Source organism: Lontra canadensis, unplaced genomic scaffold (genome assembly GCF_010015895.1).
Source record: "Lontra canadensis isolate GAN:19392208 unplaced genomic scaffold, GSC_riverotter_1.0 scaffold179, whole genome shotgun sequence".
Lineage (NCBI taxonomy): Eukaryota > Metazoa > Chordata > Mammalia > Carnivora > Mustelidae > Lontra > Lontra canadensis.
Window position 1 is genome coordinate 2592382 of NW_022631173.1, and position 23526 is coordinate 2615907.

The 23526-nt window shown below is 55.2% G+C and overlaps 1 protein-coding gene across 1 annotated transcript in view; it reads left to right on the plus strand.

The window, feature by feature from the left end:
- TRABD2B (TraB domain containing 2B) overlaps positions 1–23526 on the plus strand; it is a 202143-nt gene that overhangs the window by 146297 nt on the left and 32320 nt on the right. The window contains exon 3 of the mRNA XM_032846633.1: positions 20866–21012. Within this exon, the coding sequence (XP_032702524.1) occupies positions 20866–21012 (147 nt within the window). The remainder of the gene's footprint in view (positions 1–20865; positions 21013–23526) is intronic.

Genomic DNA, 23526 nt, shown 5'->3' on the forward strand with positions numbered 1-23526 from the left:
GTGGAGACTTGCCCAGTGCCACACAGAAAGTCAGCAGTTGAGGCCGAACGTGAACCTGGCTCTGACTCACAACCCCAGACCCCACCTGCTGTCACAGCCTCTCAGGGCTGGCTTCCTCTGAAGGGGTGGTGCTCCATCCTTCGAATTCGGCAGCTCCTTGCCACTTGGTGCCCACCTGGAGGGTCCCCCCCCCGAGCCCATAGGAAGGCTTCGCACAGGGGCTGAGGGGGTAGGTGCCTCCCTCGAGGATAGTGGCGATCTCTGCAATGAGAGACCGGCTGCTCAGTCCCGGTGGGCGTCCGTCAGGTGGAGGAGAGTGGGAGGGGCTTCCAGGCAAAGGGCATAGCTCAGGCAAAAGTGTTGCGGTGTGAAAGAGAATGTTGTCTGGGGGACTCGTGAGTAGTCAGTTGACTTTTCTGAACCATAATCGGGGAGAGCAGGAGAGGGATCTAAAGAAAAGGGTAAAGGGGCAGTGAGGAGCCACAGTAGGCTTTGGAGCAAGGCAGTGTGGTCAGTTTTGCTGTGGGAAGATCATTCCCAAGGTAGGCCCTGTGATAGACTTTGGCTTTCTTCCTCTGAGCCTCAATTTCTGCGCTTCTTAGATGGCTACTGTGACAATGAATGAGAACTGAGATTAGGAAGTGCTTTGGAAACTACCAGTAGGGTCAGCCTTTATTCCCGCGCATGTGCCTGTCCCATCCGCAGCCCACTCCGTGACCGGAAGGAAGAGCCGGGCCCCGGGACTCCCTCCCGAAGGTGATGGTCGTTGCTGGAGCCCCTGAAATCCCACGCGCAGGTGGCTTCCCAGCAGGCATTTGGAACTGGAACTCACAGGCTGCGGCTGGGCTTGGCTGCGGCCTTGTGAAAACCTGGAGGGTAGGCCTGCGCGGGCCGCTGCAGCCTTGACACCGTCTCCGGGGCAGAGCCGCCGCTCCCGGGGCTGGGCTCCAGGCCTCTCTCCCACCCGCCGGCTTTCAGGCTGCGGCCAGGCCTCCTCTCCCCTCCCAGGGCTGCAGCCCCCTACTCCCTCCGTATCTGCAGACACACACTGCCCTTCTGCAGAGCCAAGCCTGCCTCCTGAGGAGTGAGCTGCCCTGAAGCCCTGGGCCTCGGCGGCGAGCTCCCCACCACCAGGGCTCTGCAAGCAGAGGCAGGGAGACCAGGAGGAGCCCGCCTCCGCTGCCTCGCCCCTCCCCGCCAAAGCCTCCAGCCTCAGGCAGTGACCCTGGTGTGACCTTGCTGGGGCAGCAAGGCCCTCATTCTCACTTGGACGTGAAGTCAGAGGTTGGGATTTTCAGTGCCTTTGCTCCAAGAATGTGCTGACACTACACCAGCATGACGGGCTGTGTGCCGTGGGCTTCCCCCACGCACCCCTGCATCCCGAACTTCTGCCTTCCCAGCTCGGAAAACCACCGCATCCCAGGGGACGCACAAGCAACAGCCGGACTTACGTCACACCCATGGCTTGGCCAGGCCAGCCATGTCTGTCATCCGACTCCCTCAAAGTCTCTCCAGCGTCATGACGCCTCAGTCACTGTTCCCTCAGGGAGGAGGAGTCCACCGCAGGGGTGAGGGGTCTTCAAGGATCTCCAGGAGGGCCAAGTACCCCTGCCCCAGGCTCTGAATTCACAGCTGTCCCCATGCCCTGTGCCCCCCGGGGACATCATCAGGGGTTCTTGTCTGCCACCAGACACCCCTGATTCCTCACGTGGCCTGACACCAGCTTCGGGAAATGAGGCCTGCTCCAGGGCAACCCAGGGCCAAGGTGGCTTTGGCTCCAGGACACAAGGGTGGCGCCCAGAGTGGCACTCTCTCTGGGCCTAAGCCCTCTCCAGCAAGACCACCTGGATGGGGGTAGGTAAGTGTCGCTTGCAGGCGTGTTTTTGTCATGGACTTCCTGACCCTCTGGGGCTGGAACAGAACTGTGAAGTCATCTTGGGGAAGGGTCATGCCAAAAACAGTGGTCACAGCGCTGTGTGCCCCTCCACACCTCCATGCCTCGACTTTCTCATCTTTAAAATGGTGACAATACCAGCAGGTACCTCTGGGGGTGTTAAGGGGATCAGAAGAGTTAAAAAATGAGAGCATAGTGTGTATGTTATCTCTGGCTCTTACAGCAACCTTGCGAGAAAATGGTCCCTGTCTTGCAGATGAGGAAATGCCCTGGCGAGATCAGGGGACCGGCCCGAGTCGCTGCATGAGTGGGTTTCGAGTCCACAGCTAAGTTTAGGTCTGCACCCCCCTCCCTGCCTGTGCCTGGGGAGCTCGGTGGGGCTACACCGAAACCTGCCTCTGGGAGCCCCAGAGAGCTGATGCGGGCCCTGCTCTTCCCGCCAGAACCTCAGAATGGGCAGCAGCCTGGTTTCTGGGATTCAGAGAGAGCGGGGTGGGTCCCCCCACCCAGTGAGCCTGCTGTGTGGGGGAGAAAGATAGCCCAGAGCAACTCGTAGTAGATGGTTGTGCCTAGTGGGGTGCAGGATCCCCTCTAGGGGGGAGAGATAGTGTGTGAGACTTTGTGTGTGATGGGGAGGGCCATGTATGTGTGTATGAAACTACACGTGTGACTTCATGTGTGTGACTGTGTGTGACCGTAACCACGTGTGTGACCATGTGCGCACACACAGCCTGCATCCGTCCAGGTGTTGTCCGTACATGAAACGGCACAGGATATCAGTGATGTGACCTGGAGTAGAACGTGAGGAAGAATGCACACGTGCACGTGTGTGTGCATCTGCGTGCGAAGGTCACATCACCCCAGGGCTCGGGACTGGACGGGAGCTTCGTTACACTTTCTGGTGGGCTGCGAGCTAATCAGCGGGGCCGCATTGATCCAGACAGTGGTGGATGCTGTGTGGCCTTGGGCAGACCTCTACCCCTCTCTGAGCTTTGTCTGTCAAGGGAGTTGGACCTGGCGGTATGTAAGCCCGTCTCCCTGGGCACCAGCACCTTGCTGTGGAAAAGGTGGAGGCTCAGGGTTACTGGACTTGTGCAGAAGGACTTGGAAATGGTCATGGGTCATGACATGCCACCAGGCACATCCAGTCATTCCTGTGAGATAGTTACTAAGTAGATTTCCTGTGCTGGGGCTAGAGTGACATTAGTGAATAAGACACATATCCCAGCCCGTAGGGAGTACCTTACCTTCTAGTGGGAGGAGATGTAATAAATCAGCAACTAGCATCGTGTGCTGGAAGGTGGTGAATGGAGATAAGGACAGCAGAGTTGAATGGGCATGGCAGCGCCTGGCGGGGGTGAGTAGAATTTGAAATCAGGGCATCAGCGTGGACCTCATTGAAAAAGCGAGGCTTCATGCAGAAGGTGTCAGCACAGGTGTTCCCTGCTGTGCACTCCCTTGGCTCTCTTCTGGGAGAGTATACCCAGGGTCTCTGGTCTGTTTCTTGGAGGACAGCAGCTCTGTCTGCCTCCCCCTCTGCTTCCTCAGAACCCAGCCATCACTTGGCCTACAATGGGGCTAGGAACCCTTGATCTGAATGACTGATGCAGGGTCTGGAGCAGCAGCCTTGAACTTGGGATCAGAGGGACTTGTCACCCTCATTCCCCGGGGAGGGGGAATCCTTCCCGGCACCCTCCTCGGGGGGAATGCCAGCCCCTCTGGCTCTGGCCCTGCACGACATACCCAGGGGGGACAGACCCCGCTGTGTTGATTGCCCAGCACGGCGTCCACACCAGGCCCAGAACTCCATCCGCTGCCAAATTCCAGGGCTGGAAATAATGAGGCAAATTGTCCCTCACCGCTGATTGACTTTCAAGTCGCTCTGCTAAACTGGGTGCTCTTGAAGTTTTAGCAAGTCTCCCGAGGACCCCAGGCAGCTTCAGTTTCAGCCTTGTAAAGAACCGTTAAGATCCAATCAAAATAAATAAAATCAGATCCAGGAAAGCTATGTGTTTGTGACTGCAGACGAAACACTCAGGATATTCATGCTGAAGCCCAGCACCCCGCTTTTTCGCAGGGATTCCTTACACCAGACTGGCGCGGCCCCATGATCTCAGCAGCATGCGCTCTCTCCGAGGCCTGGGGCCCTTGTGAGCCTCCTTCCCCCTTGTGAGCCTCCTGCCCCAGTGTGATGGGAGAGGGGAGTGCAAGGCTGGAGTGCAGACGGTGGGACTCACAGGATAGTCCCACGGGCCGGGCTGCCTGGCCGCTCGGGGGACTCTGGCCCTGAACGCCTACAGTGGCATAAACATCAGGGAAGCAGTGGCCTCGAAACCCGTGGCATAACCACGGAATCAGAAATTCCCAATCGTAGGATGCCAAGTCCTCGAGTGGGAGTGACGCCCCATGGATTAGCAGGTCCTCAGGCGTCGGAACTACAGAGAGGCAAGTCGGGGGAATTAAATCCCAGCTTGGAGAATCCCCATGTAGCCCAAAGGACCCCCTTCTGAATGCTCTCAGCCCACCCCACCTTGCTCTTCTGGACACCCCGGGAAACAAATAATAGCACCGGCAGTGTTCTCCCCTCTCCTCCCCCTGATGAGGAGGCTGCTTCCTGCTCAGCCAACCACCCGCTCACTGGTTCCACGTACGCCCCCCCACCCCCCAGCCTTAATGACACCCTCTATTCGATACTTCAGCTGGAATTTTTTGATCAAACCCTGAAAGAAAAATCTAAGTTATTTGAGAGAAAAATCCAGTGCAATGCCAGGAAGCCCGTCTCCACTCCAGGGAAATTTTCGGGGGAGCCACTGAGGCCTTGCCGCAGGGAGATGCGTGTGCCCCCGGAAATCAGTGTGAGCAGCATCCTCCTGCAGGGAGGAAAAGCTGGTCCCCAGCAGGAGAGGAAATCACTCAGGGTCACTCCAGGGAGGCGGTCAGAGGTGGCTTTGGAAGTCAGGCCCCCAGTCCCCACTCCCACTCTCGGGCCACCTGATCCTTCCAAGGGCTGTATTCATCCTTGACTGGGTGGCGGCATGTTTCCAGTCACCGGGCTGCACCCGGTCCGAGCCAGGGGGTCAGATGGGACCCGCCTCTGTCCTGCCGGTGCCAGGCCGTGCTTGCAGGCAGGCCGGCCCAGAGCCGAGCTCATCCAGCCCAGGCTCCGCTGCCTCCCACACTCGGCGTGCTGAAAGGCCCCCTTGTGCGGCCGCCGAGCCTCCCTGCCGCAGCTCGCAGCCCTGTTCTCTTACCTCATAAACGGCTAATTTGTTACATATTTTCTGACGCTGTAAATGGGAGAACAAAGACCTTTTCTCTCTCATATTTTCGTTCAATTATGTTTGTGGGGGAACCTGATCCCCTTCAAAGGGGGGCCGGGGAGCTGAGGGAAGCCTCCCAGGCTTGCTGACCTCCCGGGCCTGCTCCCGGGCCCAGACCCCTGGGACCAGCTGCCTGCTGCTCCACGGGGAAGGAGGTGAGGGGCCCCACTGGTGTCCCGTGAAGGGACTGGGCCCTCATCTTCAGCATGGATGCCAGTCTCAGGAGCAGGCTGCTGTCTCCAGCAGGAGACGAAGCTTCCAGGAGGCAGGCATTAGGGCTCTAGAAGGAAGGCCCTCTCCATGGTCCACATTCATGGGCTGGGATGGCCCGGGCCTGCAGGTGAGGGATGAACTCCCAGCTACTGTATTAACCCCTCTCTCTGTACCTGTGGCCTGTCCCGCACATTGGTTCTTCCTAATTCTGGAACCAGGAAGCAGGGAAGATGTGGCCCCCTGGGGCTCCTGGAGGGCTGGCTGCCCAAGGGTATCTTTCTGACAGCTGGAACCCCAGCATCTCTGTCCTTCCCTCCCTTTTGTGGGTAACTGAGAGTGGCAAGTCCCAGAGTAGGTCCCGGAGGTTTGAGGAGGAGCAAAGTAGATCTGTTTCCCTTCATCCTGTCTACACAGCAGTGGGCTGCAGACCAGATCATGGCTAAAATGGCCAAACTGTCTTGATTTGTCTACTGCTTCCTTGCTGTGTGATCTCAGGCAAGTCACTCAGCCACTCTGTGCCTCCTTTGCTTCATCTGTAAAGTTGGGATCAAAATTCTAAGCACTTCACAGAGTTGTTGGGAGCTTCGTTGAAATAATATTTGAGAAGAGTTTTGTGCAGTGTCTGACATGGAACAAATGACTAGCCTGTGATAGTAAAATTGTTATTGGGATAAGCAGACATTAAACAAATGATTACATCCATGGATGAAGGAAGAGTACAGGGTAGGAAAGCCGCGTGGGGCTCCCTGAGCTGATTGGGGCATCACAGAAGTTTTCAGAAGGTAATGAAGGCTTGAACCATTATCTGAAATATAAGGAGGAATTAATGAAGCAAAAGAAAGGGTGATGAAAAGGGCATGCTTGGCAGCAGGACCTGCATGTGCAAAGGCCCTGAAGTGGGAAAGAAACAGCACATTCCAAAAAACCCATAAAGGCAACATGTTGACAACACAGAGCAAAGAGGACAGGAAGTGAGATGAATCAAAGGAACAGGCATGGCCTCCGCCAAACAGAGCTAAAAGTCCCGGTTGAAGAAGTCAATTGTTATTCCTCGAGCAGAGCAGAGCCATGAAGGATTTAAGCCTGGGAGTGCTGTGGTCTCATTTATGTTTTTGTGGTTTTTTTGTGTTTTGTTTTGTTTTTAAGTTCACACCCACACACACCATCACTTTTCCCTGTTAGGCTGAGAACCAGTGGGTCCAGCATCAGGTCAGGGATGCTCAGGGTATAGTATGCAGCCCACATCCTTGTCCTCAAGGCCCAGGATCACCCTGAGCAGCACTCTCCAACAACAAGGAGAAATAATAGTAAAAGGGAATGCGTAGAGAGAGAGGAGGCTGAAGACACACCCGTGGCGGGGCCAGGTCTAAGCCTAGATCGTGGAGAATGACTGATGGGGCTGCTTGGTATCAGGAAGCGGTGAGTGGAAATCATGCTGCTCTCAGTGTTCCCAAAGACTGCTGTCCAGTTCCTGGCCCAGAGGGGATGTCTGTTACATGTGCAAATGTCAGTCTGTGGTTAGGCCTCCTCATGGCGTGGATAATGCACAGGGAAGACTTTACACCTGTCCTGAATCTGTCTTCTATCCATCCATCATCAATCAATCAATCAATCAATCATCTATCTTCTATGTACCTATTATCTCCACCTGCAACTCTCTCCTTCACACATGTGTACACACACATTCTTATACAACTCCTGTTCACTTAGAGTCCCAGACACCCCAAGACAGAAAGAAACTCTGGACTGCCGCTCCCCTTTCCAAGTTCACAAAAGGAGAAGGCAGACACAGGCTGCAGCTGAAGAGAGGCCTCCTCTCTTCAGGAGGTGTGCTTACAGGCAGGGCAGGACAGACGTGTGGGTGTGCATGCGTGAGGACCAACAAAGAGTCCTACCCTCCATATGGTGGGGCCCAGGTGGCAGGTCCGGGAGGGGCAGTGGAGTGCCAGATTGGGCCTGGGACCCCATGAGAAGGCTTCCAGCAAGGAGCTAGGTAAGAGGCTGGAACTCTTCTCTTTTTGACCACAGTGAATCCTGGAGACAGACTGGCCCAGCGCTCGTGGGGGTCTTTCTCTGTACCCACAGGCCCATAATCCACCTGCCCTCCCAGGTCAGAGGGGCATAGAAGGAAACTTGGGTAGCCCTGAGTACTTCCCGTCTGCAGAGTAAGCAGCCCTTTGCTCCCCCAGAATGTGTCTGCCTTCTCTGTATTCTTTTCCCAAGACCCAAGGCTCAGGTTTCAATTTCTCATTCTTTTGCCTCAGGTCTAAAAACATTTTCCTTTTCTGCGATGGGGGGAAAGCAGGGAGGAGGGGGCAGAGGAGACCCGAGCTGCCCAAGTAAAACAGACACATGCCTCACTCCTGCCTTAGTCTGCATCCCCTAATTGCTGTGTGACCTTGGGCACCTTCCTGCCCTCTCTGGGTTTCAACAACCCCTCCATAGAGTGAAGAGCCTCTGCAAGATCCAAGACCCCTCCCTCGCCTGACCTTTTCAGCTTTCCCATCCTGCTGCCCGGATGTGTCACCTGTAACTTTGAACAGGTGAAAGGCGGAAGACATTGGGACTGCAGTTTAGTTTTGTCCATGAGGCCAAGTTCTGTGCAGCTGTCTCCTTTGATGTAAACTAACAAGAGGGTCCATCCCCCGGGGCTGTCAAGGCCATCAGCCCCATGCCAGCTCCTGAAGAAGCCCCTGCCACCAGTCTTCTTTCTTTCCTGCCATTCTTAACCAGCGCCTTCTCTGTCCAGCTGCTCCCCTAAATGAGGCTCAAGGCTTCCTGAAGTGGAGGAGGGCTGGTCCCCAAAATTCAGAGCAGGGGAGAGGGGGCAGCAGTGGGCAAGGAAAGAGACTCAGAGCCCGGAGTTGGAGGGTTCTAAACCATCTAAACCAGGAAGGAATTGGAATCTGAGCCCACATTTACTTCCTCCATGCACCCCCAGAACCCCAGGGCCAGGTGGGGACTCCTCACCTCTCCTGGCCCAGAGAGGGCCATGACTGCCTCCTGCCTGCAGTCCGTGCTTCTCCTATCCTTTCTCCACAAAGCAGCCAGAAGGCAGCTTCTCAGTGGAAAGCCTGGCTAGTCACTCCCTGTTTCATCACTTCTGGGCCTTCTTGCCTTTCCTTGGGTGAAGCCTGAGCTCCACATTCCTCCTCCGCACCCACTCCAGCTCACGGGGTCATCCGTACATTTCCCCCAAGTGGCCAGCTTCCCCGGGCCTTTGCATGGACATCAACACCACCTGGAGTTCCTTTTCTTTCTCTTCCACATGAAAAAGTCACGCTCCCACAGACATGCCATAGACACCACTGCGGATCGGATTGCCTCCTCCGAATCCCGGATGTGGTCCTCCCCTGGCAGGATGAGTCCCTCCTGCTGCGGCTCCCTCCACCCCAAGTTCATCCCCGTGCCCAGTTTTCACATGGTGTGTTAGCATCTTGTTGCAAGGCTTCCTTGGGTACCTCCTTCCTTGCTCCACTCCGCCTCTGACCTTGAGGTCTTTGACGATAGAAATGGTTTGGTTTGGTTCTATGGCCTCAGGAGCTGACCCAGAGCCTGGCAGTAATCCACACTGGAGGAGTGAATGAGAACCCAGTCCACGCGTACAGGCTTCTGCCCCTTCTCAGAACAGCCCTGCTGCTGCTTAGGGGAACAGAAGGGTCTTAAAATGCCCTAAGGAAGGATGATAATGTTTACGATGTTTTTAGGGGGCTAGTTCACTAGCCAGGGAGGGCAAATCTTATTCTCCCCACTTACAGACGGGTGAACTAAGGCCCAGAGAGGAGAAAGGCCTGTCTCACCTTCTCGTAGTAAGATATCACCAGAAAAGCCAGAGTAGGAACTTCACGCGGCCTGCACAGAGCAGGACCCACATTTGAACCCGGGCCAGAGCCCTGCCCTTCCTGCTGCTAGACACACTACTCCATCCCTGAAGCAGTTGGTAGCCTGTGGTGTAGCCGACAAACCATTTCACTCATCAACAGGGAGCGCTCCCAGGGCCAGCCCTCGCCTCTGGTCCCAGGCCCCCTGGAGGTGCCCGTTCTGGTGCCATCCTCCCTGGCGGCTGCCGGGAACCCAGAGCGGAGGTCCTCATGCTGCTGGAGGGCCTGCGAGACCACCCCTCCCTCCTCCCGCCTGTACATCGGTAATTGCCGTGTGGTCAGACCAGAAGGAATTAGACAAGCCCTCAAGGAATTTCATACAGATTTTGCAAATGAAAATGGAGCGTTGCCTTTTTGAAGTCTAGGCAGCTGTGTCAGCAGGCAGGTCTGAGACAGCAGGGACAAGGAAAGCTACAGCTTTCAACCTGTGGATCAGCCGCTTCGTAGTAATGATGATGGTGGGGGCCGCCGTGGTCACCACTGACTGACCGCCCGCCATGCACACTGTTGTCCCTGTGTGGGGGTCAGTCTGCACGTCTGGGGTCCCCACCATGTCAGCCTCACAGCTGATGATCCTGCCGAGAAGGACCAAAGGGCCGAGTCCTCCAGCCGGTGGAGTGTAGAGCTCCTGGGCTGACATGGAAGGTCCTCCACCCCGGACCGTCTCCGGGCCTAACTCTGGACACAGGCGCTTTAAGAACAGCATGCACTTCCGGGCCCCTTGACCTTGAATGCGCTTCCCTCCCAGCGCCACCCGTCCTGCACAGCCCAGCCTGAAGCTACTTCCTTCACCAATGCCCAGGCTGCCTCAGAGACCCCCCTCCCAAAGGCTCCATTTTTTTCCTTTTATCATGAACTTAGCACCCCGTCTTAGAACTGCCTGTTTGTCTGTCCATCTCCTCCACCGCCTGGATGTTCCTCAGCTCTATGCATGAGACTAGGTTGGCCTAGATGATTCTCTGGGTCTTTCTGATCCATTTTGCTCTTTTTTCTCCACCTGCAGTGTTTATTCAACTTAGGAGATCAGATATGGTGACTGGGGAGCAAAGACGTTTCGTGGCAGAGCATGGACCGCGGGGCAGGGAGGGCTGGGTGCGCTCAGCGCGGCAGAGCTGAGACACTTGTCACATCCACCTGCCAATGGGGGAGCATGGAGGTCACTTACTTTCCTGAGCTTGGTTTCCCTGCAGGTAAAAGGGGGTTGCTCACCAGGACCTCACACAGCTCTTGGGAAGAATAAACAAGCTTCCATATGCCAAGTGCCTAGAATCATAGACTGTTTAAATCGTGTTGTGGTGGGGTAGCCCTAAAGTGTTATGCTCACAGAACTTGACTCCAGAGCTGAGAGGTGCTCCCACACTTTTGTGTTTCAGAGGGGACCCCAGGGGACCTGGAGAGTGTGTCCTGGAATTGATCTGGGTCAGAGCCAGCAGCACCAGAATCTGGGTCTCCAGCCTGCCTTGGGCTTACCTGTGCCTCAAACTGAAAGCCAGGGGACCCCTTTGCCCTCCAACAGGACAGACCCCACGTCAGCTCCCTTCCTGGAGACCCCCAAGAAGGGCCTGTCCCTTCCCTCATACCCAGCCTATCAGCCTCCCTACCAAGCAGAATGCTAATCTCCTTGTGTGGGTGGCTCCGGATTTATGAGCATTTCCTGGCATGACTTGAAGGACAGAAGAGGAACGCTGGGATCTTTAAGGGTGGTCTTTGGGTGGAGAAGTTAGGCGTTCGGAGAAAAGAAGGGAAGAAAGCTAGGGTGAGTCAGCCTCCGCTGCCGGCCCAGGAAAGCACAGAGGGCTCGCCCAGCCCACACTGCAGTGCGGAGGGAGGATGTGGCCGGCACCACCGGGGTCCGGCCGGTGGGCGTTCACGGAGCCGGGACTGGCGGCACTGGAAGCCAAGTCCAAGGTTCTTTGGGTTGTGGCTGGGGTTTGGGGTGGAGATGGCGAGGGGAAGCAAGGAGCTGCTCACTTGCTCCCCCTTCAGGAGGAAGACAGAGCTGCCTTCATCTTCCCTCTGATCTTACTCCTGTCCCCCTGGATTCCAGATCAGAAGGGTTACCACAGTATTCCTCTGCTCAGACTGCAGGCCTTCCCATCTCACTCAGGGGGAGCCAAAGGCCTTCAAGGCCCACAGGCCTTAAGGGATGTGTTCCTCTCTGCCCACCTCGCTCTACCTCCAGCCGCGTCCTGGAAATCCCCTTTCCTCTCCAGATGGACCCTCTGTTCTCCCTTCTCAGAGCCCAGAGCTGCTGGGACATCGCCTGGCCTTGTCCTGATGTCAGTGGGGAGCGCTGGCAGGAAGGGAAGAGAGCTGGGACAGTTCGTGCCCCCTCCTTCCTCTCTGTCCTGCTAGGCCAGGGAGGTGTAGCTGTGCTGTCCCCTGACCTTCAGGTCCCTCACCGCTCCCCCCATCCCCTTAAGGCTTGGGTCAGGAAAGCTTCCACCGCTGCTACTCCTCAGTGCCCCACCGCCCCCATCTGCACCTCTATCGATGTTCCATCGCTCAAAGTACTTTAGTTACCCTTGCAGTTGAACTTACTTCATTGGAACTCGCTTCATGGACCGTGCACCATCTGTTTTCCGTTGGGTCCTGCCTGAGACAGACCTCACTACCTGTTCCCCCTCGCTCACTCCTCTCCAGTCACACTGGCCTCCTTCCTGCCTGTCACACCCAGCAGGCCTGCCTCTGCCCCAGGGCCTTTATACTTGCTGCCTCTGCCCCACACCAGTCTTCTCTCTGTGTCCACAGAACCACCTCCCTCAGCTCCTTCTCCTTCAGATCTGCAACATCACTTCTCTTGTACCTTTACTGGGCATCATCCCCAAAATGTCAACCCCCAGCACACACACACACACCCCTCCTGTGCTCCTTGCCTTGTTTCCTTCTTAGCCACTATCACTCTCTAACATACATCTTTTGCTAGTTTTGTTTTTGTTTATTGTCAGCTTCCTCCCACTAGAGGGAATGTTGTATTTACTGCTGTACCTCCAGAGCCTAGAAGAGCATCTGATCATTTCTCAGTACATACTTCCTTGATGCATGTGTGAATTGGTCTTCTGCATGGGTGGGTAAACCAAGGCCCAGGGAAGGCAAATGACTTGCCTAGACTCAGACAGACATGAGATCTCTGGTCCTCCCTGCCAGGCCAGAGCCAGTGCCTGGCTCCAGGAAACCTTGTGTTTATTTGGATGCCTGCTGCTCGGTAGCCCAGTGTCCGGAGACAGGATTCTGTCCCGGGGGCTCAGGGGACTCAGAATACTGAGCAGGAAGCAGGGAAGTTGTCGGCACTGCTTTGGTGCTGTCAGTGGGGCGAGGAGAATAAACAAATAAACCTCAGCCAGACCCCGGTGGGCTCTATCCTTTGAGGAACGTTCCCCCGGGCTGCAGAAACCTTCCCATGGGCGGAGCAGCCCTGCGCGCCAACCCCAGGCACTGACAGACTGATGTGGCCCAAGGCCTCCGGAGCTCAACTTTCCTGGATCTGGGCCCGGAACGGTACTGGGTCCAGGCAGGGACCTACTGGGGTTCTAGGATGACTAACTTGCTCCACTTTTTATTCATTCACTCTACAAGTATTTCTGAAGCATTTACTATGTGTCAGGCTCTGTGCTCTCTGCTGCAGAAACAGCTGTGACCAAGTCAGACGATTTGCCTGCCCTTGGCACATCAGCAGGGGGCAGGGAGGACAAGCATGAAACAGTCGTGAAGCTGGGGGAGGGCAAGCGTCCGAACAGTGCTGGGTACTCTGGGAACCTGCCCGGTCCCTGGCGCAGGGAGGCCTTCTGAGGAAGGAGCCCTATAGCCAAGTGGCAGGCAGGCGTGAACCAATGGGTAGAAAGGTGCTTTCAGGCAGAACAGAGCAAGGGGACGGCCCTGAGGCAGGGGAGAACTCGGCACGACAAATGAGAATCTGTCAGGCCAGGACCGAGATCCGTAGCACAGGAAAGCCCTCCAGGAGGCAGGCTACCCTGGCAATCATGACCTCTCTCCTCCCCTCGTGTCAGCTCTGACCAGGCCCGTGGCTAATGTTCTAGCACCCATCCTTCTTCTCAGCTGACCCCCCACTCAGACGCTGGGCCTCCCACACTGGTCTCTGTTTGTCTCTTCATGTCTGTTCTTCCTACCAACGACTGAGTGGAGGTAGCTTGGCAGGTCAGGCCTAGGGGTAGCTGAAAGAACCCAGTACCTGTCAGCTGGACCTGAATTGGAATCCCAGTTCCAGTCCATCAACTTGAGACCCTGTGCAGGTGACCTCACCATCCTCAAGGCCTGTTTCCTCAAATGGCATGTGGAAATAACAATCCATTCCCTGAAAAGATTGTGATAGGGGATGATTTCCTAGCATCCTTACAATGGCCCATGGAACATGGCCTCCTAACCAGTTCTGACATCATCTCCCATCACTGTCCTCCTTGTTTACTCAGCTCCCGCCACCCTGGCCTCTGCTGCTTCTCACAGTTGCACAGGGCCTTTGCACCTACTATCTCCCTTACCTCATCAACCCCTGCCCCTTTTCCTGCTTTGGTTTCTCCCTGTAACACACACTATATTTGTCAGGGTTTTCCAGGGCAACAGTACCCCAAGTTGGATGGATAGATGGATGGGTGGTTGGATGGATGGATTGGGTGGATAGATTTCTTTTAAGGAATTGGCCTACACATTGTGGAGGCTGGCAAGTTCAAAGTCTACAGGGTAGACTGGCAGGCTGGAGGCCCAGGGGAAAACTGATGCTGCAGTTTTAGTCCAAAGACAGTGTGTGGCCAGAATTCTCTTCAACAAAAGAGGTCGGCCTCTTTCTATGAAGGTCTTCCACTTATTGGATGAGACCCACCCTCATCTAATTATTCTGGAACATAATCTGCTTTTTTCAAAGTCTACTGATTTAAATGTCAGTCACCTCTAAAAAGTCTCCTCACAGAAACATCTAGCATAATGTTTGACTATCTGGGTACCATGGCCTAGTCAAGCTGACAAATAAAATTAACCATCATAAGTGCATCCTTTGTTAACTTGGCACTGACAAGCATCCCTTTAAACCATACTTCATTTCCAAATAAAGACAATAACATGGGGCACCTGGGTGGCTCAGTGGGTTGGGCCTTTGCCTTTGGCTCAGGTCGTGATCTCAGGGTCCTGGGATCGAGCCCCGCATCAGGCTCTCTGCTCAGTGGGGAGCCTGCTTCCCCCTCTCTCTCTTCCTGCCTCTCTGCCTACTAATGATCTCTCTGTCAAATAAATACATAAAATCTTAAAGAAAAAAGAAAGACAATAATGGGTCCTAATTCCACCTAACATGATACAGCAATCCTGCGTGCAACCAGAATGCGCTTCCCAGGACGAGGAGTCAAAGCCTTTGGGTAATGCTTACTCTTCTCCTTGAAATATCGTAGCTTAAGTATGATGATATAAAGTTAAGAATACTTAAATACTACAATACAAAGTCAATATGTCTTATGCTACATGCCTGGGGCAGAAAAAAAGAAAAAGGAGAGAGAAGAAAATATTTTATACACATACAAAGATTCTTAAAATATGGAAGAAACACTCTTGAACTTTTGCTTTGGATTCTGTCTTTTGCTTCTGTCGCTGGTCCTGTGCTCATAGCTGCTATTTCTAACTTCCTTCTACTCCCACCACACGCCTTTCATCCCTTTACCTTTTGCAGGCATCTCAGCTGCTTGTGGTTCACAGCGGGTGGGGTGACCCAGACCTTCATTACCGAAGGATCCGGACCATTGGGATTCCTGCCTGGATTGCGTTGTTGCGGTTTCTCATGACGTCGGTTAATCACAGGGTGTGGTGATACTAGGAGGCGCCCTGAGGGATCTCATGTGTTCCAGACAGGCTTTTCTCTCCCTCCTTGTGGGGCAGCTGTCCATTTTCCCTGCTGGTCAGGATCCGTCACGCCGGCTAGCACAGTGACGCCCGTCTTTACCTGTTGATTCCGAGGCTTGATGAGCTCAAAGTGGCCGGAGGCAGTCTCGGGCCCCAGTTCAATGGAGTCATTGTTGTGTGTGTCTGCCGGGCCAGACACTAATACTTTACTGATCACTTTGTTTATTCTCTGTTTGCCCCAACAGGTAAGCTCAATGAGAGCAGGATTTGGGTCTGTTCTGTTGCTAACTAAATCCCCAGCACCTAGAACAGTGTCTGGTACATGGCAGGTGCTCAGTAAGCGTTGCTGAGGGGGTTGGGGCCTGTGCTATGACTTCCCTGTGCTTTGGGGTGAGAGGTATTCATCATCCACCTCAGAACCCCAGCCTGAGAGCCAGGCCTGTCCCAAGGAGCCCTGGGTTGCAGCACGTCCTCTGGCAGAGGGCGTCTTGCTGTCTGTCCTCACACGGATGGTGCTGGGCCAGCAAATGAACACAAGGCTTAGGTGTTCACCATCTCAGCCCATTCAGGACTGTTTACTAGACTAATCTGGAACAATAAACCTGTCCCCACCCTCCTGGCGCCTGCCTCACTCCATCCTAGGCCTGTGTTTGAAAATGTGTTTAAATTCCGGGCCTACACTCAGCAGACGGCACGGGCCAGCCCCGGTAAGGGGGGCAGCCCTGGGATGCTCAGGTCCTCCCGGTGGCTGGGCCTCCACACGCGGTCATCCAGGGGGAGCAAAGTGGCTCTAGCCTCTACCCGGTGTTTGTTATTCCATGTCAAAGCTTTATCATAAACATTATCCTAGAGTGGGCCACAGCGGCTTTGGCGAGGAGGGTTTGTTATTCTAAAGTGGCCGGGGATACAAAGCATGGAGGCTCAGGAGGCTGTGAGCTGCGCCAGGCTTGGGAATTCAGGGTGAGTGGGAGGAAGGCAGAAATCAGGGCGAGGGTCTTCCGTGCCTGTGCATGGGGCCTCAGGGGCCCCACTACTGTCATGGTCAGTTGGGATATCTGCCTCTGAAATGAGCTCCACAGAGGTGGAGACCATGCCCAATTCATCCACCAGCCCCAGATCCCTGCAGAGAATCCACAAAAAGTAACTGTTTGTTGAATGAATGAAGAAGTGTAGCTTCCCTGTATCTGTCGAAAGCACCAAGAATGCTCACGAAGAAGCACATATTGTCTTGAAGTTCCAGTCACGGGAACCTGTTCTGGAGCCAGACAGATATCATTCAAAGCCCAGCTCTGCCCCATGCAAGCCATGTGGCCTTGGCCCCCTCTGCTTCTTTGGTTTCCCGTCTATGAATCAGGACATGCTCTTTGCTAGCTGTCCCCTAGGGAGGGCAGAGGGAGGCCCCAGTGGGCAGTGGGCTGATAGGAGGATGGATTCAAGGGCTGACCTGCCCAAGCCCAAGTGCATGTCCCATCCCTCTCCAGTTCTGTCACCTTGGTGAGTACTGTTTTTGCTCTAGGGTTGGGGTTTTTTAATCTATTAATTGGAGCTAATACAAGACTTACCTTAAAGTTGCTGTAAAGTTTAAATAAATTAATATGAGCTTAGAAGATGGCTGACCCAGAGTAAGTGCTCCATAAACATGGGGACCCTAGTAATGAACCTATGAGGACCTCTTCATGAGTTGCAAAGGATGGCTAGGAGGTGGGAGGTGGGGAGGAAGAGCATATAATTTGATCACAGTCAGGTCTCAGGCAGTCAACAGTCCACCTCCCAAAGCAGTTCCCAAACCTCTGCTCTCCAGCCATGACCACTGAAAAAGAGGCAGGCTCCCTGCCCTTACCAAGCTCTCAGTCTACACAGGCAGGGAATGGGGACTCACCTGAGACGGACACTTTATGGGATAAGTGCCAAGACTGGGAAAGGAGGTGGGGAGGGTCTGTGAAAGACACCAGACTTTGCCTGGGGGTCGTGGGAGTCCAGAATGATCAGTGCAAGTTTCTGTCCCAGCCCCACCACACTGGGAATAGTCTCTTAAATGATCTGCTCTCAGTTTTCTGTAACGCTAATAATAAATACTCTGTTGCTATTGTGGGCTGTTTCACAAGGCTGCAAAAGGAAGACAGGTGTGGTAACATATGTGGGATGAACTTGGGCCATGCCAGTGAACATCCTGAAATCCAGCCCCAATCTGTGGCACCACAAAGGGTCCTGGCCTGGGCGTCACACTTGGCTTTGAGTCTGCTCTGCCCCCAGCTTCCCTGTGTGGGCTTGGGTGAACTCTCTCTTGACTACTTCGAGCCCCTGTCTCCTTTCTTCTTCTCTATGATGAGAGCACAGGATGAGATCGTGGTTCTCAAACTGGGCTCTGGGAGACCCATGGGTTCCACGAAAAAGCCAGGGGAGCCTCTGTTGCAGAAGGGCATTGAGCCTCTAGGACTTCAGGCTCTAGTTGTCTCCTCACATCAATTGGGAAAATTTCCACTTTTATCTACTCCACATAGTGAGTTCCAAGTAAGTTTCCTTTGGAAAACAGTAACAATAAAAAATGATTCTGTGGCCAAAAAAAAGGTTTAAAAAACCGCTGGAGCCGATGACCTACAGAGGCCCTTCCAGCTCCAATCTGGGAAGGTTCAAGTCTATTTTCTTCCAAGTTTTATTTACCAAACATTCCTCCAGCTCTCACTCCACGCCAGGACTGTTCTTAGCACCCTATAGACGGTAACGTGCTTAACTCGTTGGAACAAATCCACGCTCCATGAAAACCACAGGACTGTGGAATTGACTCCATGGGTCTAGGGAGGCCCAGGGAAGCCATTTCCCCTTCCAGCCAGGGCTTCTGGGCACCTGAATGGATGACCTCACCCCAGGCAGGTGTGAGCCGAGGTGGGGCGTGGTCTCGGGAGCCAGTGGATCCCAGCCCCGAAGGGAAGTGGAGCCTTCTAGCCTGACGTGGATGCTTTCATGCGAGGCCTGTTAGGTGTGGAAGGAAGTGCCTGTTGCCTTAGTGACGTGCACAGCAACAGGGCCGCTGCCTCCTGCGATGGGTCCCAGCCACCAGGCTGCCATTGACACCCTGCACCAGGTGGCTGCAGATTGAATGTCAGGGCGCTCTCCAGAGCCTGGGGGAGGCCCGGAGGTGGAGTCTGACCTCGTCCCCAGCCAGCTCATGACGGGGAGCAACCTGGGCCACTGCACACCAGAGCTATCCGGCTCTCCGCCTGCCAGAATCAGAAGTGGGAGGGGGCAAGCGGAGGGGATCTCTCCAGCATGCTTGGCCTCGTTGTCCACGTTAGTATGTTGTGTACCTTATTACATGAGCTTTTCTGGTCAGATCGTGTGTTCTGGAATGAGGTGGCTGACGTCCCTGGTGGGAGCTTCTGCCCCGTGGTAGCAGCAGCCCCCAACTGCAGACAGAGTGCCAAAGTTCCAAGATCTCGTCTGAGGGGCTTATTGAGTAGCCTTGAAATCGGAAGCTACGGACTACAGCAGGGGGCACTAGGTGGCACTAAGGTGCTAGGGAAAGGATGGAGCAACATCCTCTCATTAACCGGCCCTGTGCTGAGAGCTGCAGACACAAACGAGTAGGATGCAAGTCCTGTCTTCAAGAAGCTCAGAGCCTAGTGGGAGAGCCAGGGAGCTGAATGGAAGGCACCACCTCATGTTCGCGCCGGGTTGGGGGACAGAAGCATGTCAGATCGCTTGTCCATCGCCGCAGCGGGCTGGGCAGCTCCGGCACTGGGCGTCTGCTCAGGTGTCCGGACCCAGTGGCAGGCGGGCCCTGCTGGGCTCAGATGGCCCTACTCGTGTCATCCGGGAGCGGGCTATCTGTCGGCTGGACTGAAATGGCCTCGGTGGGACAACTGAGGCAGTTGGGCTCTGCCTATCCCCCAGTGGGTTGGCATGGGCTGCTCTCAGAGCTGTGGAGCTGCAAGAGACAGCAGCAGCCACTGGTGCTTTCCAGGCCTCTGTATGTCCTGGTTGCTTATATCCAGAGTCCAGCGTCGCAATGTCAGAATGGGAGGGAGCCAAAGAGCTCCGTGGCCAAGGGCATGAATACGCGGACAGGTTAAGGTCTGGAGCCACTGTTGTGTCCGTCTGCCACGCAAGGAGACTGTGGGGGCCTCCGGGAGGGGCCTGACTCAGCCCCCAGGCGGTCAGAGACGCTCTCCTGAGAAGACATTTGAGCAGAGCCTGGAAAGCCGAAGTCTGGATTTGCAAGTGGAGAGCAGAGGCAGGAGGCTTTTGTGCACAGAGAACAGCATATAAGATGCCATGAGACACGAGAGTGCTGAGTAGCTAGCTGGATGTTTGGAAACACATGGGCTGAGTAGGAAGCAAGGTCCTCGACCACAGCAGGGTCCAGGTCACTGCCTGGCAGGCTCTGCTGAGAAGCTAGGCCTTTACTCTGAAGGCAGGAGGTCCCTGTGAAAGTTTTGAAGGAAAAAAAAAAGAGGGTGGGGAGAGACAATCAGATTTGTGCTTTCAAAAAGTGACTGTGGCAGATGACTATGGGATGGAGGGAGGGGGAGGGGTCTCCAGGGAGGGGGACAGATGGCACTGGGCCCAGCGGGAGATGCTGGGGACTGAACTGGTGAGGTGACAGGCCGGGGACTGTGGTCCGAGGTGGCAAACAGATAATGGGCAAACAGCATGCTTGAGGCCTGAGGGCTGGAGGACCGGCTAGGGCTGGGCAACAGCAAGGACAGACAGCTTGAGACGACCTCCAGACCTTCTGCCCAGGAATTGCAGCAGCTTTTCCCTACACCTGTGCTAAAGAACCCAGATCGTGGTTACACTCCTCCCCTTTTTTGGCCAGAGGGGTCTGGGATACACCATCATATGAAGGTAGTTCCAGTCCCTTCCTCAGTTTCCCCATCTAAAATGGGACATTTGAGATCGTCTCTTGGAGCCTTCTTGGGCAGGCCATGTTCCATCAGAGCGTGGTCCTCATGGCAGAAGCAGTCAGACCCCTAATGTCGTTCCTAGGAGGCCTGTGAAAACTACACATCCCGGGGTCCCCCTCGGAGATGCCAGTTCCGGGCATGGGGACTGGGCAGCGGATAGCTTTGTCTGGTGCTCCGCGTGATCCTGACGCCAGGCCAGTCTAGCTAGGCTGCAGCTGTGTCCCCAGGGCTCCGTATAGCGGTCCAGAGCTCAAGGAGCTTCAGTGCTAGCATGGGTCAAATTCAGAGAAGCCTGGTTCCTTGGGCCTTTGCCTGGAGTGGGGATAACTTCTGGAAGAAGTGGCCTTTGGGTGGGTCCCTGACATCTAAGTGGGTTTCCTGTTTGTTTTGTTTATGTGTTTGTCTTGCGTTGTTTGCCCGCCCTTGATTACCCCCATTAGTCTGTGCTCATTCTAGAACTTTCCTAAGCACAAGAATAAGAAAAATCTAGTTGAAAGACAAACTCACCCATCATTCCAAACCCCAGACACAGCTAGGTTCTCATTTTGCCCCATCAGTAGGTAAGATGTTGACAGCCAGAGCAGAAGCTGGGACCTGTGTGGGCAAAGGGCTGGGGATGAGAGCAGGCTGAACATGTCCAGAGGCCTGGGGAAGAGTTTAGGCTGCACCTGCCAGTGCCAGGCCCTACACACCTTCCCTGTTTCAGGGCCTGTCGCCCCAAAGTCCAAAGCAAGGAGGGCCAGGCCTGGAGGTGTCGGGGCCCCTGGCCTGATCTAAAATGACAGCCCTTATTCTTCTGTCTTTCTTCTGTGCAGGTGCTGTTTGCCCTGAACCAGACTCTGCTGCAGCATGAGAGTGTGCGGGCGGGGAGCCTGCAGGCACCCTACACCACAGAGGACCTCATCAAACACTACAACTGTGGGGATCTCAATGCTGTCATCTTCAACCACGACACATCCCAGGTGACGCTCCCCTCCTCCCACCCAGATAGCCTTTAGGTCCCCAGTTCCAAAGGCCTGGCCCATATGAACCCATTTAGCATGTATTAGACACCAATTGTGTGCCAGTTGCAGGCAATCGTCTCTCTGCCATGATAAGCAGGACCGATGGGGACAGATGGGGACACTGAGGCTCAAAGAAGCAAAGAGACTTGCCCAAGCCCACACGCCCCTTAACTGTCCAGTTTGCAGGTTACCAAGCGCAGCGCTCAAGTCTGGCTTGTGCAGTAGAAGCTTAGCCTGGTAAGAGCAGGGAGGCCTCTGAGAAGTTCAGTTCAGCATCCAACGAAATTAGAGGCCGGGGGAAGCAAGTTCACTGTGAGCACTTGGGCTTGAGTCCAGCTGGAGGCGTTCTGCCTTGAGTCAAGCCCTAGAGGAGAGATTACCTACAAGGAGGGCAGAGTGTGAGAAGCACCCCGCGAGGCTGAGCGTGACTTCACCAGGCATCCACACCGCCCTCAGGACTCGAGGCCTTCTGTGTCCTGCCCTCTGCTGACCTTGTCCCAGCCCAGGCGCCCCAGCCTGTAGACCTTGTTCCACGGACCAGTGCCCCATTCCGCCCGCCCGCTGAGGCCCCTGAGCCTCTGTTCAGGCTCCTCCTTCCTCCTTTCCTCCTGCTGGGCCATCGTCCATTGTTACTTCCTCCAAGAAGCCCTCCCTGAGCCCTGGATGGGGTTAGCGATTCTCCCGGGCCCCTCGAGGCCCCCTGTGCCTTCTGTCCTGGTGCTTGCTTAACCACTCTTTCAAGAGCAGTTCCTTGCTAGAGACAGTGCAGTGGCTCCCCATTTTCCTCCGTGTGAAAGCCAAAGTCTCTCTCATGACTTGTGTGGGCCCCGGGGCTTCCCCCACCCCCACCCCGTGCCCTCGGCTCTCCCCTCACACACCGCTCAAACTCTGTGGGCCTCCGGGCTGTTCTGTGGGCCCCCTTGCCATCCTTCGCATTTCCCTTTCCCCCAAGTATCGTCCTGGCTCATCCCCCCCATCTTAACTCAGACATCATCATCATCTCAGCAAGGTGGGCCCCAACTCCCTGATCTAGAATTGCCGCCTGGCCCCCGCTCCCACACTCTCAGCCTCTTTACTATGCTCCACTCCCCCTCCAAGGTCTTTGTTGTCTTCTCACCAACTTACATATTTTGATTCACTGATAAGTGATTATTTATTGTTTGTCTCCCCCACTCCAGCGTAAGCTCCCTGAGGCCAGGGATTTGCATCTGTTTGGTCCTCCAGTATATTCTCCTTCACTAGGCCAGTGCCTGGCACAAGGCAGGATTCAGCAAATAGCTGCTGAATGAATGAATGAAATCGTTTGTAAATACCAGGCCCAGTGCTATGAAAAGGGATATATATGGGGCGGTGGGGGACAGGGCAGCCAGAGAGAGCCACCCTCGTGGGGCGGGCAGGAGAGAAGGGGACATTCCATATGGCAACCTGGCGTGATCCTTGCTCCAAGGAAGGGTAGAGGGCGCCCCTGGAGCCTGTGGCAGGAGCAAGAGTTTAGATGGACTCGGGGTAAGAAGGAAGGATGCCTGCAAGGTGAGAGGTCAGGGAAGAACCTAACTTGGCCACGGGGAGGAGGTAGAGGAATGTTCCAGCAGAGGCGAGACAGAGCAGGAGCAGGGGTGTGAGTTTGGGCTGGAGGTGTAGCGGGGGACCGGCCTGAGAGGTTCTGTGTGCGCACGCCACCCTCTAGAGCCAGAGCTCCCTGAAGCAAGGGTGTGCCGCGCTTCCCTTGGTCCCAAGGCCCAGTGCAGGGGCTGGCGCAGAGTGAATGTCAGCGAACGGCTGTCTGGGAGAGCAAAGGTGGTGTGTGTCATGCTCCGTGCAGTGGAGACAGTGAAAGGAAGGTTGCAGAGAGCCTGCAGAGGAGGTTCAGGACTCTGAGAGCTCTGATTCCGATCTGCATGTCCAAGAGCCCTGTGCCAGAGCCCCGCCCTGTGTCATTTGCCAGGAGGGAGGCTGGCGAGTTCCGTGGCTGCAGGGACCTGGTCAGCACTTGGGGTGGCCTGAGCACGAAGTAGCTGGGCTGGGGGCAGGGGTGGGCGGGACAGGGCCCTGCTGCGGCCATGGCTGACAAGGAGCTGAGAGAGGGAAGAATGGGATGACCTCAGGAGATAGCAAGCTCAGATTTACTATGAGCCTGTGTCCAGAACCACTGATTTGTCTCTGACAGGTGAACTGTGTTGGGGGGTCCCCTGGCAGTGCCTGTCCTTGAAGCAGGACAGGGGGTGCCGTTGGACTGGTCACTCAGGTTAGCATAGCAAACTGGGCGGCACTCTCCTGGACCCCTGGGTACACAGGTAGAGTCTAGCCCCCAAGGGAGGGACTAGGCAGCCCTGCCCCAGACACAGAAAAGCCTAGAGTTGGGGTAGCCAGGCTAAATCCAGGGCCACGTGCTGATGGAAAAGGGGTCCGGGTGACATGGGGCTGCCTCTGTTGTGGGAGGCCCCAAAAGCTGTGGGGAGCTGAGGACACACA